This window comes from Mesoplodon bidens, assembly GCF_964165515.1.
Source record: "Mesoplodon bidens genome assembly, chromosome: 11".
Taxonomy (NCBI): domain Eukaryota; kingdom Metazoa; phylum Chordata; class Mammalia; order Artiodactyla; family Ziphiidae; genus Mesoplodon; species Mesoplodon bidens.
In genome coordinates this window covers 99,517,545-99,538,843 of record NC_138167.1, presented here as the reverse complement: position 1 = coordinate 99,538,843, position 21,299 = coordinate 99,517,545, and the positions used below count along the sequence as shown (strand labels likewise).

At 36.1% G+C, this 21,299-nt stretch overlaps 1 protein-coding gene across 5 annotated transcripts in view; it reads right to left on the bottom strand.

Moving 5' to 3' along the window:
* The window catches only part of OSBPL8 (oxysterol binding protein like 8), a 163,496-nt gene that overhangs the window by 4,337 nt on the left and 137,860 nt on the right, over positions 1–21,299 (bottom strand). For all 5 annotated transcript variants that reach the window (XM_081249780.1, XM_081249781.1, XM_081249783.1 and 2 more), the window contains 6 exons: positions 20,509–20,598; positions 19,095–19,231; positions 16,974–17,159; positions 16,553–16,640; positions 2,402–2,507; positions 325–427 (listed from right to left, as the gene is read on the bottom strand). In XM_081249780.1, the coding sequence (XP_081105906.1) occupies positions 325–427; positions 2,402–2,507; positions 16,553–16,640; positions 16,974–17,159; positions 19,095–19,231; positions 20,509–20,598 (710 nt within the window). The remainder of the gene's footprint in view (positions 1–324; positions 428–2,401; positions 2,508–16,552; positions 16,641–16,973; positions 17,160–19,094; positions 19,232–20,508; positions 20,599–21,299) is intronic.

The following is a 21,299-nucleotide window of genomic DNA, read 5'->3' as shown; positions in this document are numbered from 1 at the left end:
TCAGTCATGTACAAAAGAGACTGGCTTTCTCAGGAACCACCCCACTTCCGCATTCAACCCAGCTACATTCCTAGTATGCTACAGCAGTAAGATGAAGAGATTCCAATTCCAGTCTCACAGATGAGACAAAACAACCTCCCCATCTCTCCCAAATATTTTAGTGCTGAAGGAATCTCCTAAGTTTCAGTAATCAGGTAACAGACACAAAGGTTCTATTTTAGCTTAGCAATGCTATAAAAATGTAAAGTTTGTGTATGATTTCCTACATAACAGGATTCTTAACTCCTCTAGACTCAAATGAATAGTCACTGTCGTATATATTACCTTTTAATTTCTTCCTGTGTTTGTTTTATAGATTCAATGGAAGTTTGAATGTCTCCCAGTTCTATCCCTTTTTTTCTTCTTGCACTTGGTTTTACTGATTGAGCTAAAAAGACATTTAGAATAAACTTGGTGAAAACAGTGAACATATTTAATTATAAACAATCTAAATTTCAGATTAATGATTCTCATGTCATAATTTTCCTAGGCATTATTTTTATGGCTTAGAGACTAACATACTACTCCTAATACTTGGCATTTTTGAAGTTTCAATCACATTTCAAAACTAGAACACTACAGATATATTTAAAGTAACCACGAATTAGTTAAATTTTGGATTGAATCAGCTTTATTTTTTAACCAATTAAAATAGACAAAAATATTTCTTTAAAAATACATATATTGGGCTTCCCTGGTGGCGCAGTGGTTGAGAGTCCGCCTGCTGATGCAGGGGACGCGGGTTCGTGCCCCGGTCCGGGAAGATCCCACATGCCGCGGAGCGGCTGGGCCCGTGAGCCATGGCCGCTGAGCCTGCGCGTCCGGAGCCTGTGCTCCGCAACGGGAGAGGCCACAACAGTGAGAGGCCCGCGTACCGCAAAAAAAAAAAAAAAAAAAATACATATATTAACTTGGGGGAGGTATTACTCTCTTCTGCCTCTTGTCTATTTGCCTACATCTGAAGAAGTCAGCTTTTTAAGCTCCCTTTTCAGTTTTTTATTAATTGTTAATGTTACCTTTATTCCTTTAGTCACCCAAACTTTAAACCTTTTCAATTGGTTTTAATATCTCTTCTACAAATTTTTATTGTCAACCAACAAAGTGTATGGTATTTTTAAAAATCCCTTCTCATACCCATTCCTTCCTTTCCATTTTTGTTCAGAGCTTAACCTCTCTCCAGATCTCAGCTTTCTCATTTGTAAACTTGGGCTAATAATACTACTCAAACTTCACATGGTTGTAGGAAGGTATGTTTAACCTCCAGTTTGGCCCACATTAAATACTCAGTAAATGTCAGCTGACACATTATAGGTAATATAGTGGAGTGGATAAGAGAATGAATTAAGGAGCCAAAATATCTGCATACATAACATATATATATATATATATATATATATACTGCCTTATGGGGTATACGACCTTGGGCAGGTTAACCCGTGTCTCACTTTCCTCTTCTGTGAAATGGGAACAACAGTATAACTAATACTCCTTTTGAGCACAACAGTACCATGTGACTCCTACTTTTAGAACTTTATTCATTTTATTCCTCTTTTATTCCAGTATCTTGTCCACTCACCAGCATCCCTCAAGCCTAGATTGCTATAAACCATTAGAAATCCTCGTAATTCATCAGGGTTCCTTTCCTCTAAGGACCTTCCCTCAAGCTGAATTCAGCCCCTTTTGCTTTAAACTCTTTACTATTTGTCATCTACTAGTTTCTTAGCATTTACCATTTATTCACCTCTAGTATTATCTCTGTAAAACTGAGTTCCCCAGCTTAGTGTGAACTTAGTAGAGACTACGGTTTTAAGAAAACTTTATTTTCTTATAATGTCTCAGACATTACCTTAATCCTTGATTATATCTCAGTGTAGTTCAAGACAGTTTATACATTATCTGACTTAAACAAGAATGGCACACTAGTAACTTTAGTTCATAATTTGATATAGTTATATTTTTACTTCTGTGACTTCTAAACACCACAATAATTTATTATGAAAATAAAAAACTTTTCTGAAGCATGGAACTGAGACCAAAACTCAAGAAATGCTGCCTGCGTTGAATCTAGGAAACCATCAACAATTTTTCAGAAGCTAACAAGGCATAAGAGCTAGCACTGCAGTGTGGTTCTTGATTTGCAGGTTTCCCCTTTTTTCATTTCCTATGCCTTTACCCTGTGGCCTGGTTTTGAAATTTATAATCGAAAATAGCTTTTCTTGTACATCATCCCTGCCCCCACCAAAACTTACAAATCTCCTTGAGTTAATATGAAAAACCATTTTCTTATATCAAACATAGTATAGTAATATACTTTTAAAAATGTAGACTCTTATACTCAATAGTCTACAATAAATATTTTTACCTTCACTTCCAGATGAGTCCTGGATATCAGGTTCTGGGGAGGAATAGCCTTTTGCCACTTTCTTCTGTTGCCTGGTTGGCTTATGTTTCATTTTTGGGACACTAACCTGAAAAAAAAATCATGCTATTATGTGAATTTGCACTGAATTTTGTAATTAAAGACAATGATGTACAACTGTCAAAACTGTTCATGGGCACAGTACTTAGAAATAAAAACAAAGATGAAGTAGTCTAATTAAGACTTAACAAATATGATACACTTATACAAATTGTTTAATTTTAATAAGAAACATTAATTTGGCACAAACATCAAAGAGTATAAGAAAATATACAATGAAGAGTTTCCTTCCCACTCCTGACCCATATCCACCCAGTCTCTCCCCCACTAAAAAGGTACTCAATGCTATTAGTTTGTATATCCTTCAAGAGACATTTTTATGCACACACAAATAAGAATATAGATACCTCGCTTTTCTAACTGCACCAGTTAGTACATCTAGTTGAATGTTAAAAATAGTGCTCTTTTAAGATCATACTTATCTTGTTCCCAACATAAGAAACATTCTCAGTGAATGATGTTGGGTTTCCAATAAAATCATTTAGATTGCTTACTTTTAATAATATCTGGATAATGTAGAAAGCATCTTATAATAAATGGAAATGATGTTATTATCTTTTCAGAGCATTATTTAAACTTACTGAAAACATCTGAGTAAATGTACAAAATTCAAAAGTATATTTAACCGTCCATTAGGATTAAATTTTCCTTAGGGAAAAAAAAACAAATGCAAGAGAAGAAACTAGAAACAGAAGGGCAAGGTAATTTACATGCTTAGAAAAACAGGGAACCAGTGGTCATAAGTCTTTAACTCTGTTCTTACCTGTTTATTGTTCTAAATAGGAATTATCCCCAGTTAACTATTCCTTGAAATAATTTTGCAAAATCTTACTCATGGGCTTAAAATTAAAATTTGTATAATTTTATTACAGAAAGTAAATAAAAAGCCAGGTTCTAGATTCAGCCTACACTGTACCCTGCTACTTCAAGTCATGGAAACTTAACATTTTATAACATTTAGAATCCAAATCCACATTCTTAGAACAGGTTCAAACTGGAGATTGATAAAGCCTGGTGAGAAGTTAGTTAAAATGAGAAGGGGAGTCGGTATACAAAGATTTAACGTGATCAGTAAACTCTACTGTTAGGAGGAAATTTGGATGCCCTATGTGTCTCTATCATGATAGTGTTGTTAAAGGAAGAAACAAAATTAAAAATTTTTTTAAAGTTTCTAAATTGTGATAACGTGTGTATATGTATACACACACACAAGATAAATTTTGCCATTTTAACCATTTTAAGTGAACAATTCAGTTGTATTAAGTACATTCATAATATTTTGCAACCATCACCACTACTTCCAAAACACATCCATTATCCCAAAGACAGACTCTGTAACAATTAAGCAATAACTCCTTATTCTCTTCTCTCCTCAGTCCCTAGTAACCTCTAATCTTTCTATGAATTTGCTTATTCTAGATATTTTATATAAGTAGAATCAAACAGTATTTATCCTTTTGTGTTCCACTTATTTCACTTAGCATAATATTTTCAAAGTTAATCCATGTTGTAGCATGTAGCAGAACTTCATTCCTTATCATGGCTGCATAATAGTCCACTGTAAATATATACCACATTTTGTTTATCCATCTGTTGATGGACACTTGAATTGTTTCTACACTTTGGCCACTGGGAATAATACTGCAATGATCACTGGTGTACAAGTATACATCTGACTCTGTTTTCAATTCTTCTGTAGTGGAATTGCTGGATCATATGGCAATTCTGTGTTTAGCTTTTGGAGGAACCACCAAATCATTCTCCACAGCAGCTGCACCATTTTATATTCCCACCAGCAATATACAAGGGTTTCAATTTCTCCACATCCTCACCAACACTTATTTTCTATTTTTAAAATTATTATCATTCTAGTAGGTGTGAAGTAGTACCTGACCTCCTTGTGGTTTTGATTTGCATTTCCCTTATGACTAATGATACTGAGCATCTTTTCATGTGTTTGTTGGACATGTGTGTATCTTCTTTGAAGAAATGTCTATTCAAGCCCTTTGTTCATTTTTTACTTGGAATGTTTGTCTTTGGTTGTTAAGTAAGGAGTTCTGTAGATATTCTGGATATTAAACTCTTACCAGATAAATGACTGCAAATATTCTCTCATGTTGTCTTTCACTTTGATAATGTCCTTTGATACACAAAAGTGTTTAATTTTGATGAAGTTCAATCTATCTATTTCTTCTCGTTGTTCCACATGCCTTTAGTGTCATATCTAAGAATACGGTGCTAAATAAAGGGTCATGAAGATTTATCCCTGTTTTCTTCTAAGAGTTTTATGGTTTTAGCTCTTATTTCAGGTTGTGGGTCCACTTGGAATTAATTTTTGTATACGGTTTGAGGTAGGGGATCCAACTTCATTCTTTTTTTTTTTTTTGCGGTACACGAGCCTCTCACTGTTGTGGCCTCTCCCGTTGTGGAGCACAGGCTCCGGACACACAGGCTCAGCGGCCATGGCTCACGGGCCCAGCCGCTCCGCGGCATGTGGGATCCTCCCGGACCGGGGCACAAACCTGTGTCCCCTGCATCGGCAGGCGGACTCTCAACCACTGTGCCACCAGGGAAGCCCCAACTTCATTCTTTTATGTGTGGAAATCCAGCACCATTTGTTAAAGAAGCTTTTCTTTTCCCATTGAGTGGACTTGACAACTCTGTCAATGGTATCATTTTTTTAGATTCCACATATAAGTGATATCATATGATATTTGTCTTTCTCTGTTTGACTTACTTCACTTAATATGATTATCTCTAGGTCCATCCATGTTGCTTCAAATGGCATTATTTCATTCTTTTTTTTTTTTTTTTTTTTTTTTTTTGCGGTACGCGGGCCTCTCACTGTTGTGGCCTCTCCCGTCGCGGAGCACAGGCTCCGGACGCACAGGCCCAGCGGCCATGGCCCACGGGCCCAGCCGCTCCGCGGCATATGGGATCCTCCCAGACCGGGGCACGAACCCGCATCCCCTGCATCGGCAGGCGGACTCTCAACCACTGCGCCACCAGGGAGGCCCTATTTCATTCTTTTTGTGGCTAAGTAGTATTCCATTGTGTATATACACCATATCTTCTTTATCCATGTATCTGTTTTGTTTGGAGGTTTTTGATTACTGGTCCAATCTCTTAATTTGTTACAGGTCTGTTGAAATTTTCTATTTCTTTTTGAGTAAGGTTATGTAACATATGTGTTTCTAGAAATTTGTCGATTTCATCTAGGTTACCTAATTTGTTGGCATACAAATATTCATAATATTCTCTTATAATCCTTTTTATTTCTGTAAGGTCAGTAGTAATGTCCTCACTTTCATTTCTGCTTTTAGTTATTTTCGTCTTCTTGCTGTTTTTCTTTCTTAGTCTAGCTAAATGTTTGTCAACTTTGCTGACCTTGTCAAAGAACTAACTTTTAGTTTCATTGATTCTATGCTTTTCTATTCTCTATTTTGTTTATTTCCATTCCAAATTTCCTTCTGCTGGCTTTGGGTTTAGTTTTTCCCTTCTTTTTCTAGATCCTCATTGTTAAGTTAGGTTATTGACTGGACATCTTTCTTCTTTTTTAATGTAGGTATTCACAGCTGTATATTTCCTTTTGAGCACTGCCTTTGCTGCATCTTATAAGTTTTGGTATGTTGTGGTTTTTGTTTTTGTTTTTTTCATTCATCTAAGTGTTTTCTAATTTCCCTTATGATTTCTTCTTTGATTCATTGGTTGTTTAGAGTGTCTTGTTTAATTTCCACATATTTGTAAATTTACCAAGTTTCTTTCTGTTATTGATTTCTAGCTTCATTCCAATGTGGCTGGAAAAGATACTGTGCATGATTTTAATTTTTAAAAAATTTATTTAGATATGTTATGTGGCTTAACATATGTTCTATCCTGGAGAATGTTCCATGTTTACTTGAGAAGAATGTATATTTGTTGTTGTTGGGTAGAATATTCTATATATGTATCTGTTAGGATTAGTTGGTTTATTGTGTGGGTCAAGACTTCTGTTTCCTTATTGATCTTCTATCTAGATGTTCTATTCGTTATTGAGAGTGATACTGAAGTGTTCATCTATTGTTGTAGAATGGTCTATTTTTTCCTTCATTTGGTCAATGTTTGCATCATACATTTTGGGGCTTCATAGATTGGTACATATATAGTGATAAACTGACTCTTTTATCAATACATAATGTCTTTTTTTGTCTCTTGTAATAGTTTCTGACTTGAAGTCTATTTTGTCCAATATTAGTATAGCCATCCCAGCTCTCTTTTGGTTACTATTTTCATGGAGTAACTTTTTCTGTCCTTCCATTTTACTCTATTTGTGTCTTTGGATCTAAAGTGAATCTCTTGTAGACAGCATATAATTGGATCATGTTTGTCTTAATCCATTCTGCCAATCTGCCTTTTGAATAGAGAGTTTAATCAATTTACACTTAAGGTAATTACTGATAAGGAAGAAATTCTGCCATTTTGCTGTTTTCTGTATGTCCTATACCTTTTTATGACCTTCATTTTTTTCATTACTACTTTCGTGTTTAATTGGTATTTTTTGGAATGAATTGTTTTGATTCCTTTCTCATTTCCTCTTGTATATGTGTTTTAGATATTTTCTTTGTGGTTATCATGAGAATGAGATTTATGCCTAAATTTATTACAATCTAGCTTGAATTGATACCAACTTAATTTCAATAGCACACAAAAACTTGGTTGCTAAACAGCTCCATTGTCCCTCCCTATATGTTTTTGTTGTCACAAATTACATCTTTATGCACCGTATGCTCAATAACATAGATTTGTAATTATTTTTCATTCATTTAATCTTTCAAATTTTGTAAAAAATAAGAAGTGTAGTTGTAAACTAAAACTACAATAACACTGGCTTTTATATTTGCCCATCCATTTATCTCTACTGAAAATCTTTATTTCTTCATACAGGTTTGAGTTTCATTTCAACCTGAAGGACTATTTTAGCATTTCTTATATGGAAGGTCTAGTGGAAATGACCTCACTCATCTGGAAATGTCTTAATTTCTCCCTCATTTTTGAAGGACAGTTTTGCCGTATATAGAATTCTTGTTTGACAAGTTTTTTCTTCCAGCACTTTAAATATGTCATCTCATGCCTTTGGCCTCCATGGTTTCTAGTGAGAAATTGGCTATTATTCCTATCAAGGATCGCTTATATGTGACAAGTTGCTTCTCTCTTGCTGCTTTCAAGATTCTTTTTGTCTTTGACTTTTGACAGTTTGCTTATAATGTCTTGATGTGGGGGTCTCTTTGAGTTTATCCTATTTAAGAGTTTGTTGAACTTCTTGGATTTATAGACTCATATCTCTCATTAAATTTGGGGATTTGGTGGACTTTCTTCTTTAAATATTCTTTTGCCTCTTTCTCTTCTTCTCTTTCTGGGACTCCCTTAATGTATATGATGATCCACTTGATGGTGCCCTATAGGTCCCTTAGGCTCTGTTCACTTTCTTCATTCCTTTCTTTCTGTTCCTCAGACTAGATAATTTCAATTGTCCGATCTCGGAGTTAGCTGATTCTTGCATTCCACCTTCTCCAAATCTGCTGTTGAATATCTTAGTGAATATTTCATTTCAGTTATTGTATTTTTGAGCTCCAGAATTTGTTTGGTTTCATTGTATAATTTCTCTTTATTGATATTCTGATTTTGTCTATATACCTTTTTCTTGATTTCCTTTAGTTCTTTGTCCCTGTTTTCTTTAACTCTTTAAACATACTTAAGATAATTGTTTTAAAGTCTTCGGTAAGTCTGGTATCTGGACTTTATTGGGAATGGTTTCTGTCAACTTACATTGTTCCTTTTAATGGGTTTGTATTTCCCCGTTTCTATGTATGCTTTTTTTTTTTTTTTGCAGTATGTGGGCCTCTCACTGTTGTGGCCTCTCCCGTTGCGGAGCACAGGCTCTGGACGCACAGGCTCAGCGGCCATGGCTCACAGTCCCAGCCGCTCCGCAGAATGTGGGATCTTCCCGGACCGGGGCACAAACCCGTGTCCCCTGCATCGGCAGGCGGACTCTCAACCACTGAGCCACCAGGGGAGCCCTCTATGTATGCTTTTTAATTCTTTGTTGAAAACTACACATCTAAATATTATAAGGTGGTAACTCTGGAAATCAGATTTTCCACTTTCTCCAGGGTGTGCTGCTTTCTGTATTGTTGAAGGCTATTGTACTCCATCTGTTCAGTGAATTTCCCAAACTATATTTGCAAAGACTTTTCTCCTTGTTGTGCGTGGTCACTGAAGCCTGTGTTCCTCAGCTTGTGTTTAGCTAGTATTTTGACATAGATTTCCTTGAACACCAGTAGCTAAACAAACAAGACACAAAAACACACAAAAAAACCCCAAACCCAAACTCTCCTCGTCTTAGCAGACAGGCTCTGTGTAGGGGCACTCCTTCAACATTTCAAGCCTAGAAATTAGCTTAAGGTGAAAGGTGAGGGTTTTTGCAGGTCTTCTCTGAGCATAAGCATCTTGCCTTGGGCATTTTCATGGCTTTCTAGATTCTCCTGTATACATGGGGCTTTTCAACGTCCTAGTTTCCCAAAGAATCTCTCCCTAGCTTTTTCTCCTGGGCCTTACATGGCCTATTGTGTGTTTTATTGGTAATCTTTTGCCCCAGGTATCTGCAGGTTGTTAGTTTGGCTTGTACTATTTTCAAGCAATGCCTGCAGCCTTTCTGGCTCAGCTCTGAGTTAGAAAAAAAAAAAAAGATGCTCGCCCTGCATAAATCCTTCAGGTAGCCCCCAGACAGGTTACAAAAGACATACACAGCCCTGCGCACAACTTTCTGGAGGGGTCGACCTCAGTGCACCCCCCTTATGGAGAGGTCGGCTCCTGGCACTTCCCACTTCTGGAGAGGTCATTGGGGCTGAAGCCAGGCAGGACTTTGGGGGCACTCAGAAGCCTTCTGATGGAGCTCTGCATTTGAAGCCTGGATGCAGGAATTTTCAGAAGAGCATGGTGCTGTGCATGATGGCTATTTGGCTTGAAAGACAGACCCCTGAGTCACAAAGGACACTATGATGCCACCCATGGATTTCCCCATATGCTGCACTGAACACAGCACAGTGTCCTCCTTTACAGAGAGGAGAGTTCAGAGGATTCTTCTCTTGCTGCCATCACTGAGATGTTATAGGCCACTGCTTTCAAGTAGACTGAAGCTGGGGGCGCCTTCAAGATGGTGAAGGAGTAAGACATGGAGATCACCTTCCTCCCCACAAATACATCAAAACTACATCTACATGTGGAACAACTCCTATAGAAAACCTACGGAAGGCTGGCAGAAGATCTCAGACTTCCCAAAAGATGCCCTCAAGCGACCTACATGCAGAGGCGGGGCCAAATCCAAAGCTGAACCCCAGGAGCTGTGCAAATAAAGAAGAGAAATGGAAATTTCTCCCAGCAGCCTCAGGAGCAACAGATTAAATCTCCACAATCAACTTGATGTACCCTGCATCTGTGGAATACCTAAATAGGCAACGAATCATCCCAAAATTGAGGCGGTGGACTTCAGGAGCAACTGTAGACTTGGGGTTTGCTTTCTGCATCTAATTTGTTTCTGGTTTTCTGTTTATCTTAGTTTAGTGTTTAGAGCTTATAATCATTGGTAGATTTGCTTACTGATTTGATTGCTCTCTTCCGTGTTTTATTTTCTTATATATATATATATTTTTTCCTTTTTCTCTTTTTGTGAGTGTATATGTGTATGCTTCTTTGTGTGATATTGTCTGTATAGCTTTCTTTTGCCATTTGTCCTAGGGTTCTGACTGTCCGTTTTTTTTTTGTTTGTTTTTTAGTGTAGTCTTCAGCACTTGTTATCATTGGAGGATCTGTTTTTTGGTTTGGTTGCTCTCTTTTCTTTCTCTCTCTTTTTAAAATTACTTTTAAATATTTAATAATTTTTTTTATTTTAATAACTTTATTTTATTTATTTATTTATCTATCTATCTATCTATCCCTTTTCTTCCGAGCCGTGGGGCTGATAGGGTCTTGGTGCTCTGGCCAGGTGTCAGGGCTGAGCCTCTGAGGTGGGAGAGCTGAGTTCAGGACATTGGTCCCCCAGAGACCTCCTGGCCCCACATAATATCAAGTGATGAAAACTCTCCCAGAGATATCCATATCAACACTAAGACCCAGCTCCACTCAATGACCAGCAAGGTACAGTGCTGGACATGCTATATCAAACAACTATCAAGACGGGAACACAAACACATGCATTAGTAGAGAGGCTGCCTAAAATCATAAGTTCACAGACACCCTAAAACACACCACCAGATGTAGTCCTGCCCACCAGGAAGACAAAATCCAGCTTCATCCACCAGAACACAGGTACCAGTCCCCTCCACCAGGAAGCCTACACAACCCACTGAACCAACCTTACGTACTGGGAGCAGACACCAAAAACAATGGGAACTACGAACCTGCAGCCTGCAAAACGGAGACCCCAAACACAGTAAGCTAAGCAAAATGAAAAGACAGAGAAACACACAGTACATGAAGGAGCAAGGTAAAAACCCACCAGACCAAACAACTGAAGAGGAAATAGGCAGTCTACCTGAAAAAGAATTCACAGTAATGATAGTAAACATAATCCAAAATCTTGGAAATAGAATGCAGAAAATAAAAGAACGTTTAACAAGGACCTAGATGAACTAAAGAGCAAATAAACAAGGATGAATAACACAATAAATGAAATTAAAAATTCTCTAGAAGGAATCAATAGCAGAATAACTGAGGCAGAAGAATGCATAAGTGACCTGGAACATAAAATAGTGGAAATAACTACCACAGAGCAGAATAAAGAAAAAAGAATGAAAAGAATTGAGGACAGTCTCAGAGACCTCTGGGACAACATTAAACACACCAACATTCGAATTATAGGGGTTCCAGGAGAAGAAGAGAAAAAAAAGGGACTGAGAAAATATTTGAAGAGATTATAGTTGAAAACTTCCCTAATATGGGTAAGGAAATAATCATTCAAGTCCAGAAAGCACAGAGAGTCCCATACAGGATAAATCCAAGGAGAAACAGGCCAAGACACATAATAATCAAACTATCAAAAATTAAATACAAAGAAAAAATATTGAAAGCAGCAAGGGAAAAGCAACAAATAACAAACAAGGGAATCCCCATAAGATTAAAAGCTGATTTCTCAGCAGAAACTCTACAAGCCAGAAGGGAGTGGCAGGACGTGTTTAAAGTGATGAAAGGGGAAAACCTACAATCAAGATTCCTCTACCCAGCAAGGATCTCATTCAGATTCGACGGAGAAATCAAAACCTTTACAGACAAGCAAAAGCTGAGAGAGTTCAGCACCACCAAACCAGCTTTACAACAAATGCAAAAGGACCTTTTCTAGGCATAAAACACAAGACAAGGAAAATACCTACAAAAACAAACCCAAAACAATTAAGAAAATGGTAATAGGAATATATATATCGATAATTACCTTCAATGTAAATGGATTAAATGCTCCAACCAAAAGACATAGACTGGCTGAATGGATACAAAAACAAGACCCACATATATGCTGTCTACAAGGGACCCACTTCAGACCTAGAGACACATACAGACTGAAAGTGAGGGGATGGAAAAGGATATTCCATGCAAATGGAAATCTAAAGAAAGCTGGAGTAGCAATTCTTTTATCAGACAAAATAGACTTTAAAATAAAGACTATTACATGAGACAAAGAAGGACACTACATAATGATCAAGGGATCAGTCCAAGAAGAAGATATAACAATTGTAAATATTTATGCATGCAACATAGGAGCACCTCAATACATAAGGCAAATGCTAACAGCCATAAAAGGGAATAACGACAGTAACACAATCATACTAGGGGACTTTAACACCCCACTTTCACCAATGGACGGATCATCCAAATGAAAATAAATAAGGAAACACAAGCTTTAAATGATACATTAAACAAGATGGACTTAATTGATATTTATAGGACATTCCATCCGAAACAACAGAATACACATTTTTCTCAAGTGCTCATGGAACATTCTCCAGGATAGATCATATCTTGGTTCACAAATCAAGCCTTGGTAAATTTAAGAAAACGGAAATCATATCAAGTATCTTTTCCAACCACAACGTTATGACACTAGATATCAATTACAGGAAAACATCCGTAAAAAATACAAGGATATTCAGGCTAAACAACACACTACTAAATAACCAAGAGATCACTGAAGAAATCAAAGAAGAAATAAAAAAATACCTAGAAATAAATGACAATAAAAACACGATGACCCAAAACCTATAGGATAGAGCAAAAGCAGTTCTAAGAGGGAAGTTTATAGCAACACAACCCTACCTTAAGAAATATGAAACATCTCAAATAAACAACCTAACCTTACACACAAAGCAATTAGAGAAAGAAGAACAAAAAAACCCCGAAGTTAGCCAAAGGAAAGAAATCATACAGATCAGATCAGAAATAAATGAAAAAGAAATGAAGGAAACGATAGCAAAGATCAATAAAACTAAAAGCTGGTTCTTTGAGAAGATAAACAAAATTGATAAACCATTAGCCAGAGACATCAAGAAAAAAAGGGAGAAGATTCAAATCAACAGAATTAGAAATGAAAAAGGAGAAGTAACAACTGACACTGCAGAAATACAAAGGATACTGAGAGATTACTACAAGCAACTCTATGCCAATAAAATGGACAACCTGGAAGAAATGGACAAATTGTTAAGAAAGCAAAACCATCCAAGACTGAACCAGGAAGAAGTAGAAAATATAAACAGACCAATCATAAGCACTGAAATTGAAACTGTGATTAAAAATTTTCCAACAAACAAAAGCCCAGGACCAAATGGCTTCACAGGTGAATTCTATCAAACATTTAGAGAAGAGCTAACATCCATCCTCCTCAAACTCTTCCAAAATATAGCAGAGAGAGGAACACTCCCAAACTCATTCTATGAGGCCACCATCACCCTGATACCAAAACCAGACAACGATGCCAGAAAAAAAGAAAACTACAGGCCAATATCACTGATGAACATAGATGCAAAAATCCTCAATAAAATACTAGCAAACAGAATCCAACAGCACATTAAAAGGCTCATATACCACGATCAAGTGGGGTTTATCCCAGGAATGCAAGGATTCTTCAATACATGCAAATCAATCAATGTGATACACCACATTAACAAATTGAAGGAGAAAAACCATATGATCATCTCAATAGATGCAGAAAAAGCTTTCAACAAAATTCAACACCCATTTATGATAAAAACCCTCCAGAAAGTAGGCATAGAGGGAACTTACCTCAGCATAATAAAGGCCATATATGACAAACCCACAGCCCGCATTATTCTCAATGGCGAAAAACTGAAACCATTTCATCTAAGATCAGGAACAAGACAAGGTTTTCCACTCTCACCACTCTTACTCAGTGGAAGTTTTAGCCACAGCAATTAGAGAAGAAAAAGATATAAAAGGAATCCAAATTGGAAGAAAAGAAGTAAAGCTGTCATTGTTTGCAGATGACATGATACTATTCATAGAAGATCCTAAAGATGCTACCAGAAAACTACTAGAGCTAATTAATGAATTTGGTAAAGTAGCAGGATACAAAATTAATGCCAAGAAATCTCTTGCTTTCCTATACACTAATGATGAAAAATCTGAAAGAGAAAATAAGGAAACACTCCCATTTACCATTGCAACAAAAAGAATAAAATACCTAGGAATAAACCTACCTAAGGAGACAAAAGACCTGTATGCAGAAACTATAAGACACTGATGAAAGAAATTAAAGATGATACAAACAGATGGAGAGATATACCTTGTTCTTGGATTGGAAGAATCAACATTGTGAAAATGACTATACTACCCAAAGCAATCTACAGATTCAAGGCAACCCCTATCAAACTACCAATGGCATTTTTCACAGAACTAGAACAGAAAAGTTCATAATTTGTATGGAAACACAAAAGACCCCGAATAGCCAAAGCAATCTTGAGAAAGAAAAACGCAGCTGGAGGAATAAGGCTCTCTGACTTCAGACTATACTACAAAGCTACAGTAATTAAGACAATATGGTACTGGCACAAAAACAGAAATACAGATCAATGGAACAGGATAGAAAGCCCAGAGATAAACCCAAGCACATATGATCACCTTATCTTTGATAAACGAGGCAAGAGTATATAATGGAGAAAAGACAGCCTCTTCAATAAGTGGTGCTGGGAAAACTGGACAGCTACATGTAAAAGAATGAAAATAGAATATTCCCTAATACCGTACACAAAAATAAACTCAAAATGGATTAAAGACCTAAACGTAAGGCAAGACACTGTAAAACTCTAGTGGAAAACATAAGAACACTCCATGACATAAATCACAGCAAGACTCTTTTTGACCCATCTCCTAGAGAAATGGAAATAAAAACAAAAATAAACAAACGGGACCTAATGAAACTTAAAAGATTTTGCACAGCAAAGGAAACCATAAACAAGACAAACAGACAACCCTTAGAATGGAAGAAAATATTTACAAACAAAGCAACCAACAAAGGATTAATCTCCAAAATATACAAGCAGCTCATGCAGCTCAATATCAAAAAACAAAAACAAACAACCCAATCCAAAAATGGGCAGAAGACCTAAATAGACATTTCTCCGAAGAAGATATACAGATTGCCAACAAACACATGAAAAAATGCTCAATATCACTAATCATTAGAGAATTGCAAATCAAAACTAAAATGAGGTATCACCTCACACCGGTCAGAATGGCCATTATCAAAAAATCTACAAACAATAAATGCTGGAGAGTGTGTGGAGAAAAGGGAACCCTCTTGCACTGTTGGTGGGAATGTAAATTGATACAGCCACTATGGAGAACAGTACGGAGGTTCCTTAAAAAACTAAAAATCGAACTACCATATGACCCAGCAATCCCACTACTGGGCATATGCCCTGAGAAAACCATAATTCAAAAAGAGACATATACCACAATGTTCATTGCAGCACTATTTACAATAGCCAGGACATGGAAGCAACCTAAATGTCCATCAACCGATGAATGGATAAAGAAGATGTGGCACATATATACAATGTAATATTACTCAGCCATAAAAAGAAACGAAATTGAGTTATTGTAGCGAGGTGGATGGACCTAGAGACTGTCATACAGAGTGAAGTAAGTCAGAAAGAGAAAAACAAATACCGTATGCTAACACATATATATGGAATCTTAAAAAAAAAAAAAAAAGGTTTTGAAGAACCTAGGGGCAGGACAGGAATAAAGACGCAGACCTACAGAACAGACTTGAGGACACCGGTTGGGGGAAGGGTAAGCTGGGACGAAGTGAGAGAGTGGCATGGACTTATATATATACACTACCAAATGTAAAACAGATAGCTAGTGGGAAGCAGCTGCATAGCACAGGGAGATCAGCTCGGTGTTTTGTGTCCACCTGGAGGGGTGGGATAGGGAGGGTGGGAGGGAGATGCAAGTTGGAGGAGATATGGGGATTATGTATATGTATAGCTGATTCACTGTTATACAGCAGAAACTAACACATCATTGTAAAGCAATTATACTCCAATAAAGATGTTTAAAAAAAAGACATACACAACAATGTGTTAACAAGGTCTACTCTACTTCCTCTGGAACCAGGGCTCACACAGGGAATATGGGGACCCTTCAAGACTGCCACTGCACCAGGGAGGCATTAGGACAAGAGCAAGTAAAAATGCCATGAAGCCTTCTCGCTGCTTTGAAGTCACCTGATTCTTGATTCAGCTCTCACTTAGTTGCTGCAAACCTCTGACTCTTTTCCAGAGTTCAGGAAAATTTGGTTATGACAGTTTCTGCTTGATTTTTTATGCTTCTTTGGGGGCACAATAGCTTGGAGCTGCCTACTGTATCATTTTTCTGACCTGAAATTTTAAATTGTGGAGCCAAATTTTAAAGGTTGGTAACCAAAGATACTACGAATTTTAAAAATTCATATGCAGAGCAGGATCTAGTTACTTTTTTATTACATACCATTGGAGTGCGATGTTTCACTTTGGTCTGGATAACACCATCTTTTTCGTACTGTATCATATCGTTAAGTGGATCCCATGGTCGAGTACTACATAAATGAAAAAAGACCACTTGTTTAATGACTAAGCAAAATGCTCAGAAACTTTAAAAAAAACTTTCTACTCTATGATTAGATTTTCATTGGTAATTATAAACTTAGCTGTAAGATTAAGATATGTCATATATAATCCTCTGATCCTCACCTTATTTTATAGGCTAACTACTATCATGGACTCTAATTTATAATGAATGGAACATCAAGGGTAAAATCTCACACATACTGCTTAATTTAAAAACTATTCATACTAACAATAAAAAAAAACTAGAAATGAAGGCAAAAAACTATGAGATACTGTTTGTAATATAATTTTTAATTACTTACTCTGCAAACTTGTAATGCCATTCTCCTGTGAGTGAGTCAAGTTCAAATAACTTGCAAGTCCATTCTTCATTTTTTGTTTTCCGATCTCTGGCAGCTTGTCTTTGAGCTTCTTCTAAAACATACTTTTCTTGAGTAGCTTCTGTTTGGTCTTTGGCATTTATGGCTCGAGTTACCCGCTGCCAGAGTCTAATACATGTGAAAAAATAATATTGAAAAAAACAACAGAAAACCAAATCTGCATGGAATAGGCTTGACTCCCCTTGAGAGAAAATGATGCCCATGTGGGTTTTTGGCTTTGAGAAAGCTTATGCTTGGATGCTTAGAAACAAGTCAAGATATAAAAAGTGATGCCTTGAATAGAGTGAGACAGTGGAGAGCAATTTTTTTCTTGGCCAGAGAAATTTATTACATGGGTTCTTAAACATATGGAAGTGAATGGTGCTGACCCACAATGGTAGAAACGTAACGAAGGCTCAAGAATCTACATTTTTAACAAGCTCCCCAGATGATTCTTGTACATACTGTTTAGGACCCACTGGCCTCAAAGATTCAGAAGTATACTGCCATATTTCTCAACCGTCGGTGTAAGATTTGTCAGGGAATTTTTAAAAAATCAGAATCTCCGGGAGTGGGCCCAAGTATTGCTTTTTTTTTTTTTTTTTTTAAATGTTTCCCAGGTCATTTTAATGTGCAGCCAGTGTTGAGAACCATTGATTTAGCAGAAAAAAAATACTGAGGTAAAATCTTTTCCCCTACTAAAGTTTAGTTTTTTACTAGATATTTAAAAATATAGGGGCTTCCCTGGTGGCGCAGTGGTTGAGAGTCCGCCTGCCAATGCAGGGGACACGGGTTTGTGCCCCGGTCCGGGAAGATCCCACATGCCGCGGAGTGGCTGGGCCCGTGAGCCATGGCCACTGAGCCTGCACGTACAGAGCCTGTGCTCCACAACGGGAGAGGCCGCAACAGTGAGAGGCCAGCGTACCACAAAAAAAAAAAAAAAAAAAAAAAAAAAAAAAAAAAATATATATATATATATATATATATATATATATATATATATATATATCTGTATTCTACCCATCTGGGAAGATAGCATGTTGGGCTCAAAGAATAAAGGCCAGGGAATCAGATAGACTTGGGTTTAATCCTAGATCTGCCAGTTCTTGGCTGGTGAACTTAAAGTTACTTATCTTGTCTAAGACTCATTTTCCTCATCTTTAAAATACATTAAATTATACCCACATCTCAAAAATTGTCGTATGCCTTGGCAAAGTTTCACTCTGGATGGAGAGCATCACGTGGTTATAGCTGAAACAGAATTTTTAGAACTGGTGCGTACGTAATCTTCCATCTTTGAAAACCTCAATTTTGAGCATAGAAGGAAAGTGCACGTAGACTTGAATCCTCATGTGAAGAGAATGATATGCATGTGGAAACATGTAGTGAGAACTAAACTGCATAATGTGTATAAAGTACCTAGTAGAGTGTCTGTTACACAGCAACCCCTTTCTCCTAACACAAGGAAAGTAATAGAAGAATACGATTGGGCAATATGTATACAATATTTTTGGTGTGAAAGTATAGGAGATCCAGGAAGAATTTCATGATTTAAGAACATAAGTTATGGCCTTAATTAGTCCCCAACTAATATAAGTCCTCTAGAAGCCTGCACATCCAGTGGCGTGATTTCTGTATTTTAGAAAATAAAACAGAAGTAGATTTTGTACGACTTCGCCTAAAGTTCTACATGCCTAACCCAGGTTAGAAAACAGCTGCCAGATAAAAACCAAGAATCGTTAGTCCCACAATTTTATGCAAACAAAAAAGTTTTTCTTCTTCTTCTTCTCTCTCTCTTTTTTTTTTTTTTTTTTTTAATAAGCCCTGGAGCAGATAAGAAGAGAAAGGAAAAAATAGGAAGTTTTAGTTTAGAGCTGCAGAAGAGCAGCATGATTTGTGTTATAATTATTTGACATTCACATACACCAAAACAAAACCTTGTCACATCCCACAAATGTTGAACTATTTTGCTGAATTAAAAACAGAGAAAAGTGACCATACTGTTGAGGCATTACAAAAAATACTCTGATTTTCATGAAGTGAGCTGAAAAGTGGTATACTTACTTCTCTGATTCAAAATCTCCTTGCTCTTCAAATTTTACAGTGTGCCTTATTAATCTCCACTGCTTAATGTCTGGTGTTGGATTCCAGAAAACCTCTGAATTATCAGTCTTTTTGTCAATAATAAAAACTTCACTATCCTATATTTAAAGAAATTAAAAATTAATGTAGAGAATTATCTATATTTAAAATGGAATTTTGTAGTTTAGTAATATAATAATAATTTCTTCCTGACAATCCCACAGTGAAACACGTTTTTAAAACAAATATAACTAGCACTTTTCTAAAAGCCCCAAATCTCTTGTCATTCTTATAAAAACATTAAGATTAAATATCTAGTACTTTTCATTTAAAAACTTGGTTGAATGCAGAGGAAGTCTGTGAGATTTCAGAAGTTTCACTTAATAAACAAATTTTAGACAATTACATGCAAAAAGCCTCAACAACTGTCTCTGAATTGTCAAAGTAGAGCATAGTGTTTGCTATAGCTACAATGAGGGATGCTGTAGACCATCTACGTAGTCAATATATGTAGAAAAACCTAACAGCCTTTCTTAGCATTAAAAATCATAGCACAATCTTATAAATTTCATGTTAAAAAAGTTTTATCTTTTTTTCCAAATGATATTCAGATAGAAGTAAATTTAAAAAATAACAGAGCATTGTAGCCTCTTAACAGTTGAGTCTCTAGGTCCATCTTCATTTTCTCATCATATTTCTCATCATTTTCTGATTATAATGCAGAAAAAAGCATATACCGGTGTTTACAGTGAGAGTGCATTTGGCAGTAGCATGATATGATCCTTTTTATTAATATAATAAGCTCCTCTTAACAAAATTCTGTAAATATGAATTTAGGTCAGCAGAGAAGTAAATAAAAGCCATTGCTCTCAAAAAACACTGTATCTTTTCCATAGTCCTCAAAAGGAAATATAACCCTAATTGGAAATGCCTCTTCTGGTGAGAGGCAGTATACTGTTGTGTGTAAAAGCACGGCACTGGAGCCAGAGTGCTTGGGCGGAAATCTTACTTCACTACTTTGAACAAATTATTTAAACTCTCTGTGCCTCAGTGTCCTCCTCTGTAAAATGGGGACAATAATAATGCTCATCTCATAGGGTTATTATACTAAATATTAAATGAGTTAATATGAGTAACATTTTTAAACAATGCAGTACATAGTAAGTGATATATAAGTGTTAGCTACTTTTACTGATTTAAAGTTTTGGAAAGATCAAATATTACATTAAACTAAATACTATTGATGCAGAGCAATACCAAAATATTTTTAAATTGAAATTTATGTTGAATACTGATGCTTTTAGAAATGGGATAAGTGAACTTATAAAATTTGATTTTTAATTTTTTCCCACAGAATAGAATTCTTTTTGTAAAGCTACAATATAAAAATACTTACCCAATGTCCTTCCAAAGTAGCTAGGACTTCTTTTCCCAATTTTAGTTTCCCTGATATTTGATTAACACAGTCACTACTACCTAGAAATGGCTTTTAAAAGAAAAAATGTTGAAGAAACATTTTACTTTTAACTTATATTTACATACAATGTAGACAAAAAAAACCCAAAAAAGTAACTGTATAGTTACAGTGCTGTTAAAGGCACAAATGGTGAAATGCTGACTCAAATTTTAGTCAGAAATATTCAATAAAAAGAAATTTAAATTTGTTGCTGTGGAAAAAATAGATAAAAATAGACTATGTGAAGCCCAAATAAACATATTAAGAAAGATCACACTGAAATAACTGACTGGTGTCCTGTGCTCTCTCCTGATTCAAGATGGCACTCTATCAATGTTGCAATATTTTAAGCAGTAACAACTCAGTAAACATAAGGGACTTAACTCATCTATTGAGTAGCAACTCTTCCTTTAAAAACAAAACAATAAAACAATACCCAATCAAAAAAAACTTCTGAAAATTAAATTAGAAGAAATATATTTTGAGTTACTATATTGCCTTACTGATGTTTCTCCTCACTGACAAAATTCTGATGCTCCAATCTAATCTTTAAAGGTGTCATAAATTACTTAAGACCTCTTCAGTCATGATTTTCAAATATCATTATCACCACACAAGCAAAAAATCTGCTAAGAAGAAAAAAAAATCAAAGGGCATTGAATCAAATAATACTTAAAGAGATCCTTTTTATTAGAGCAAAGTTGCTGATTAGCTGGATATCAACATAGGAG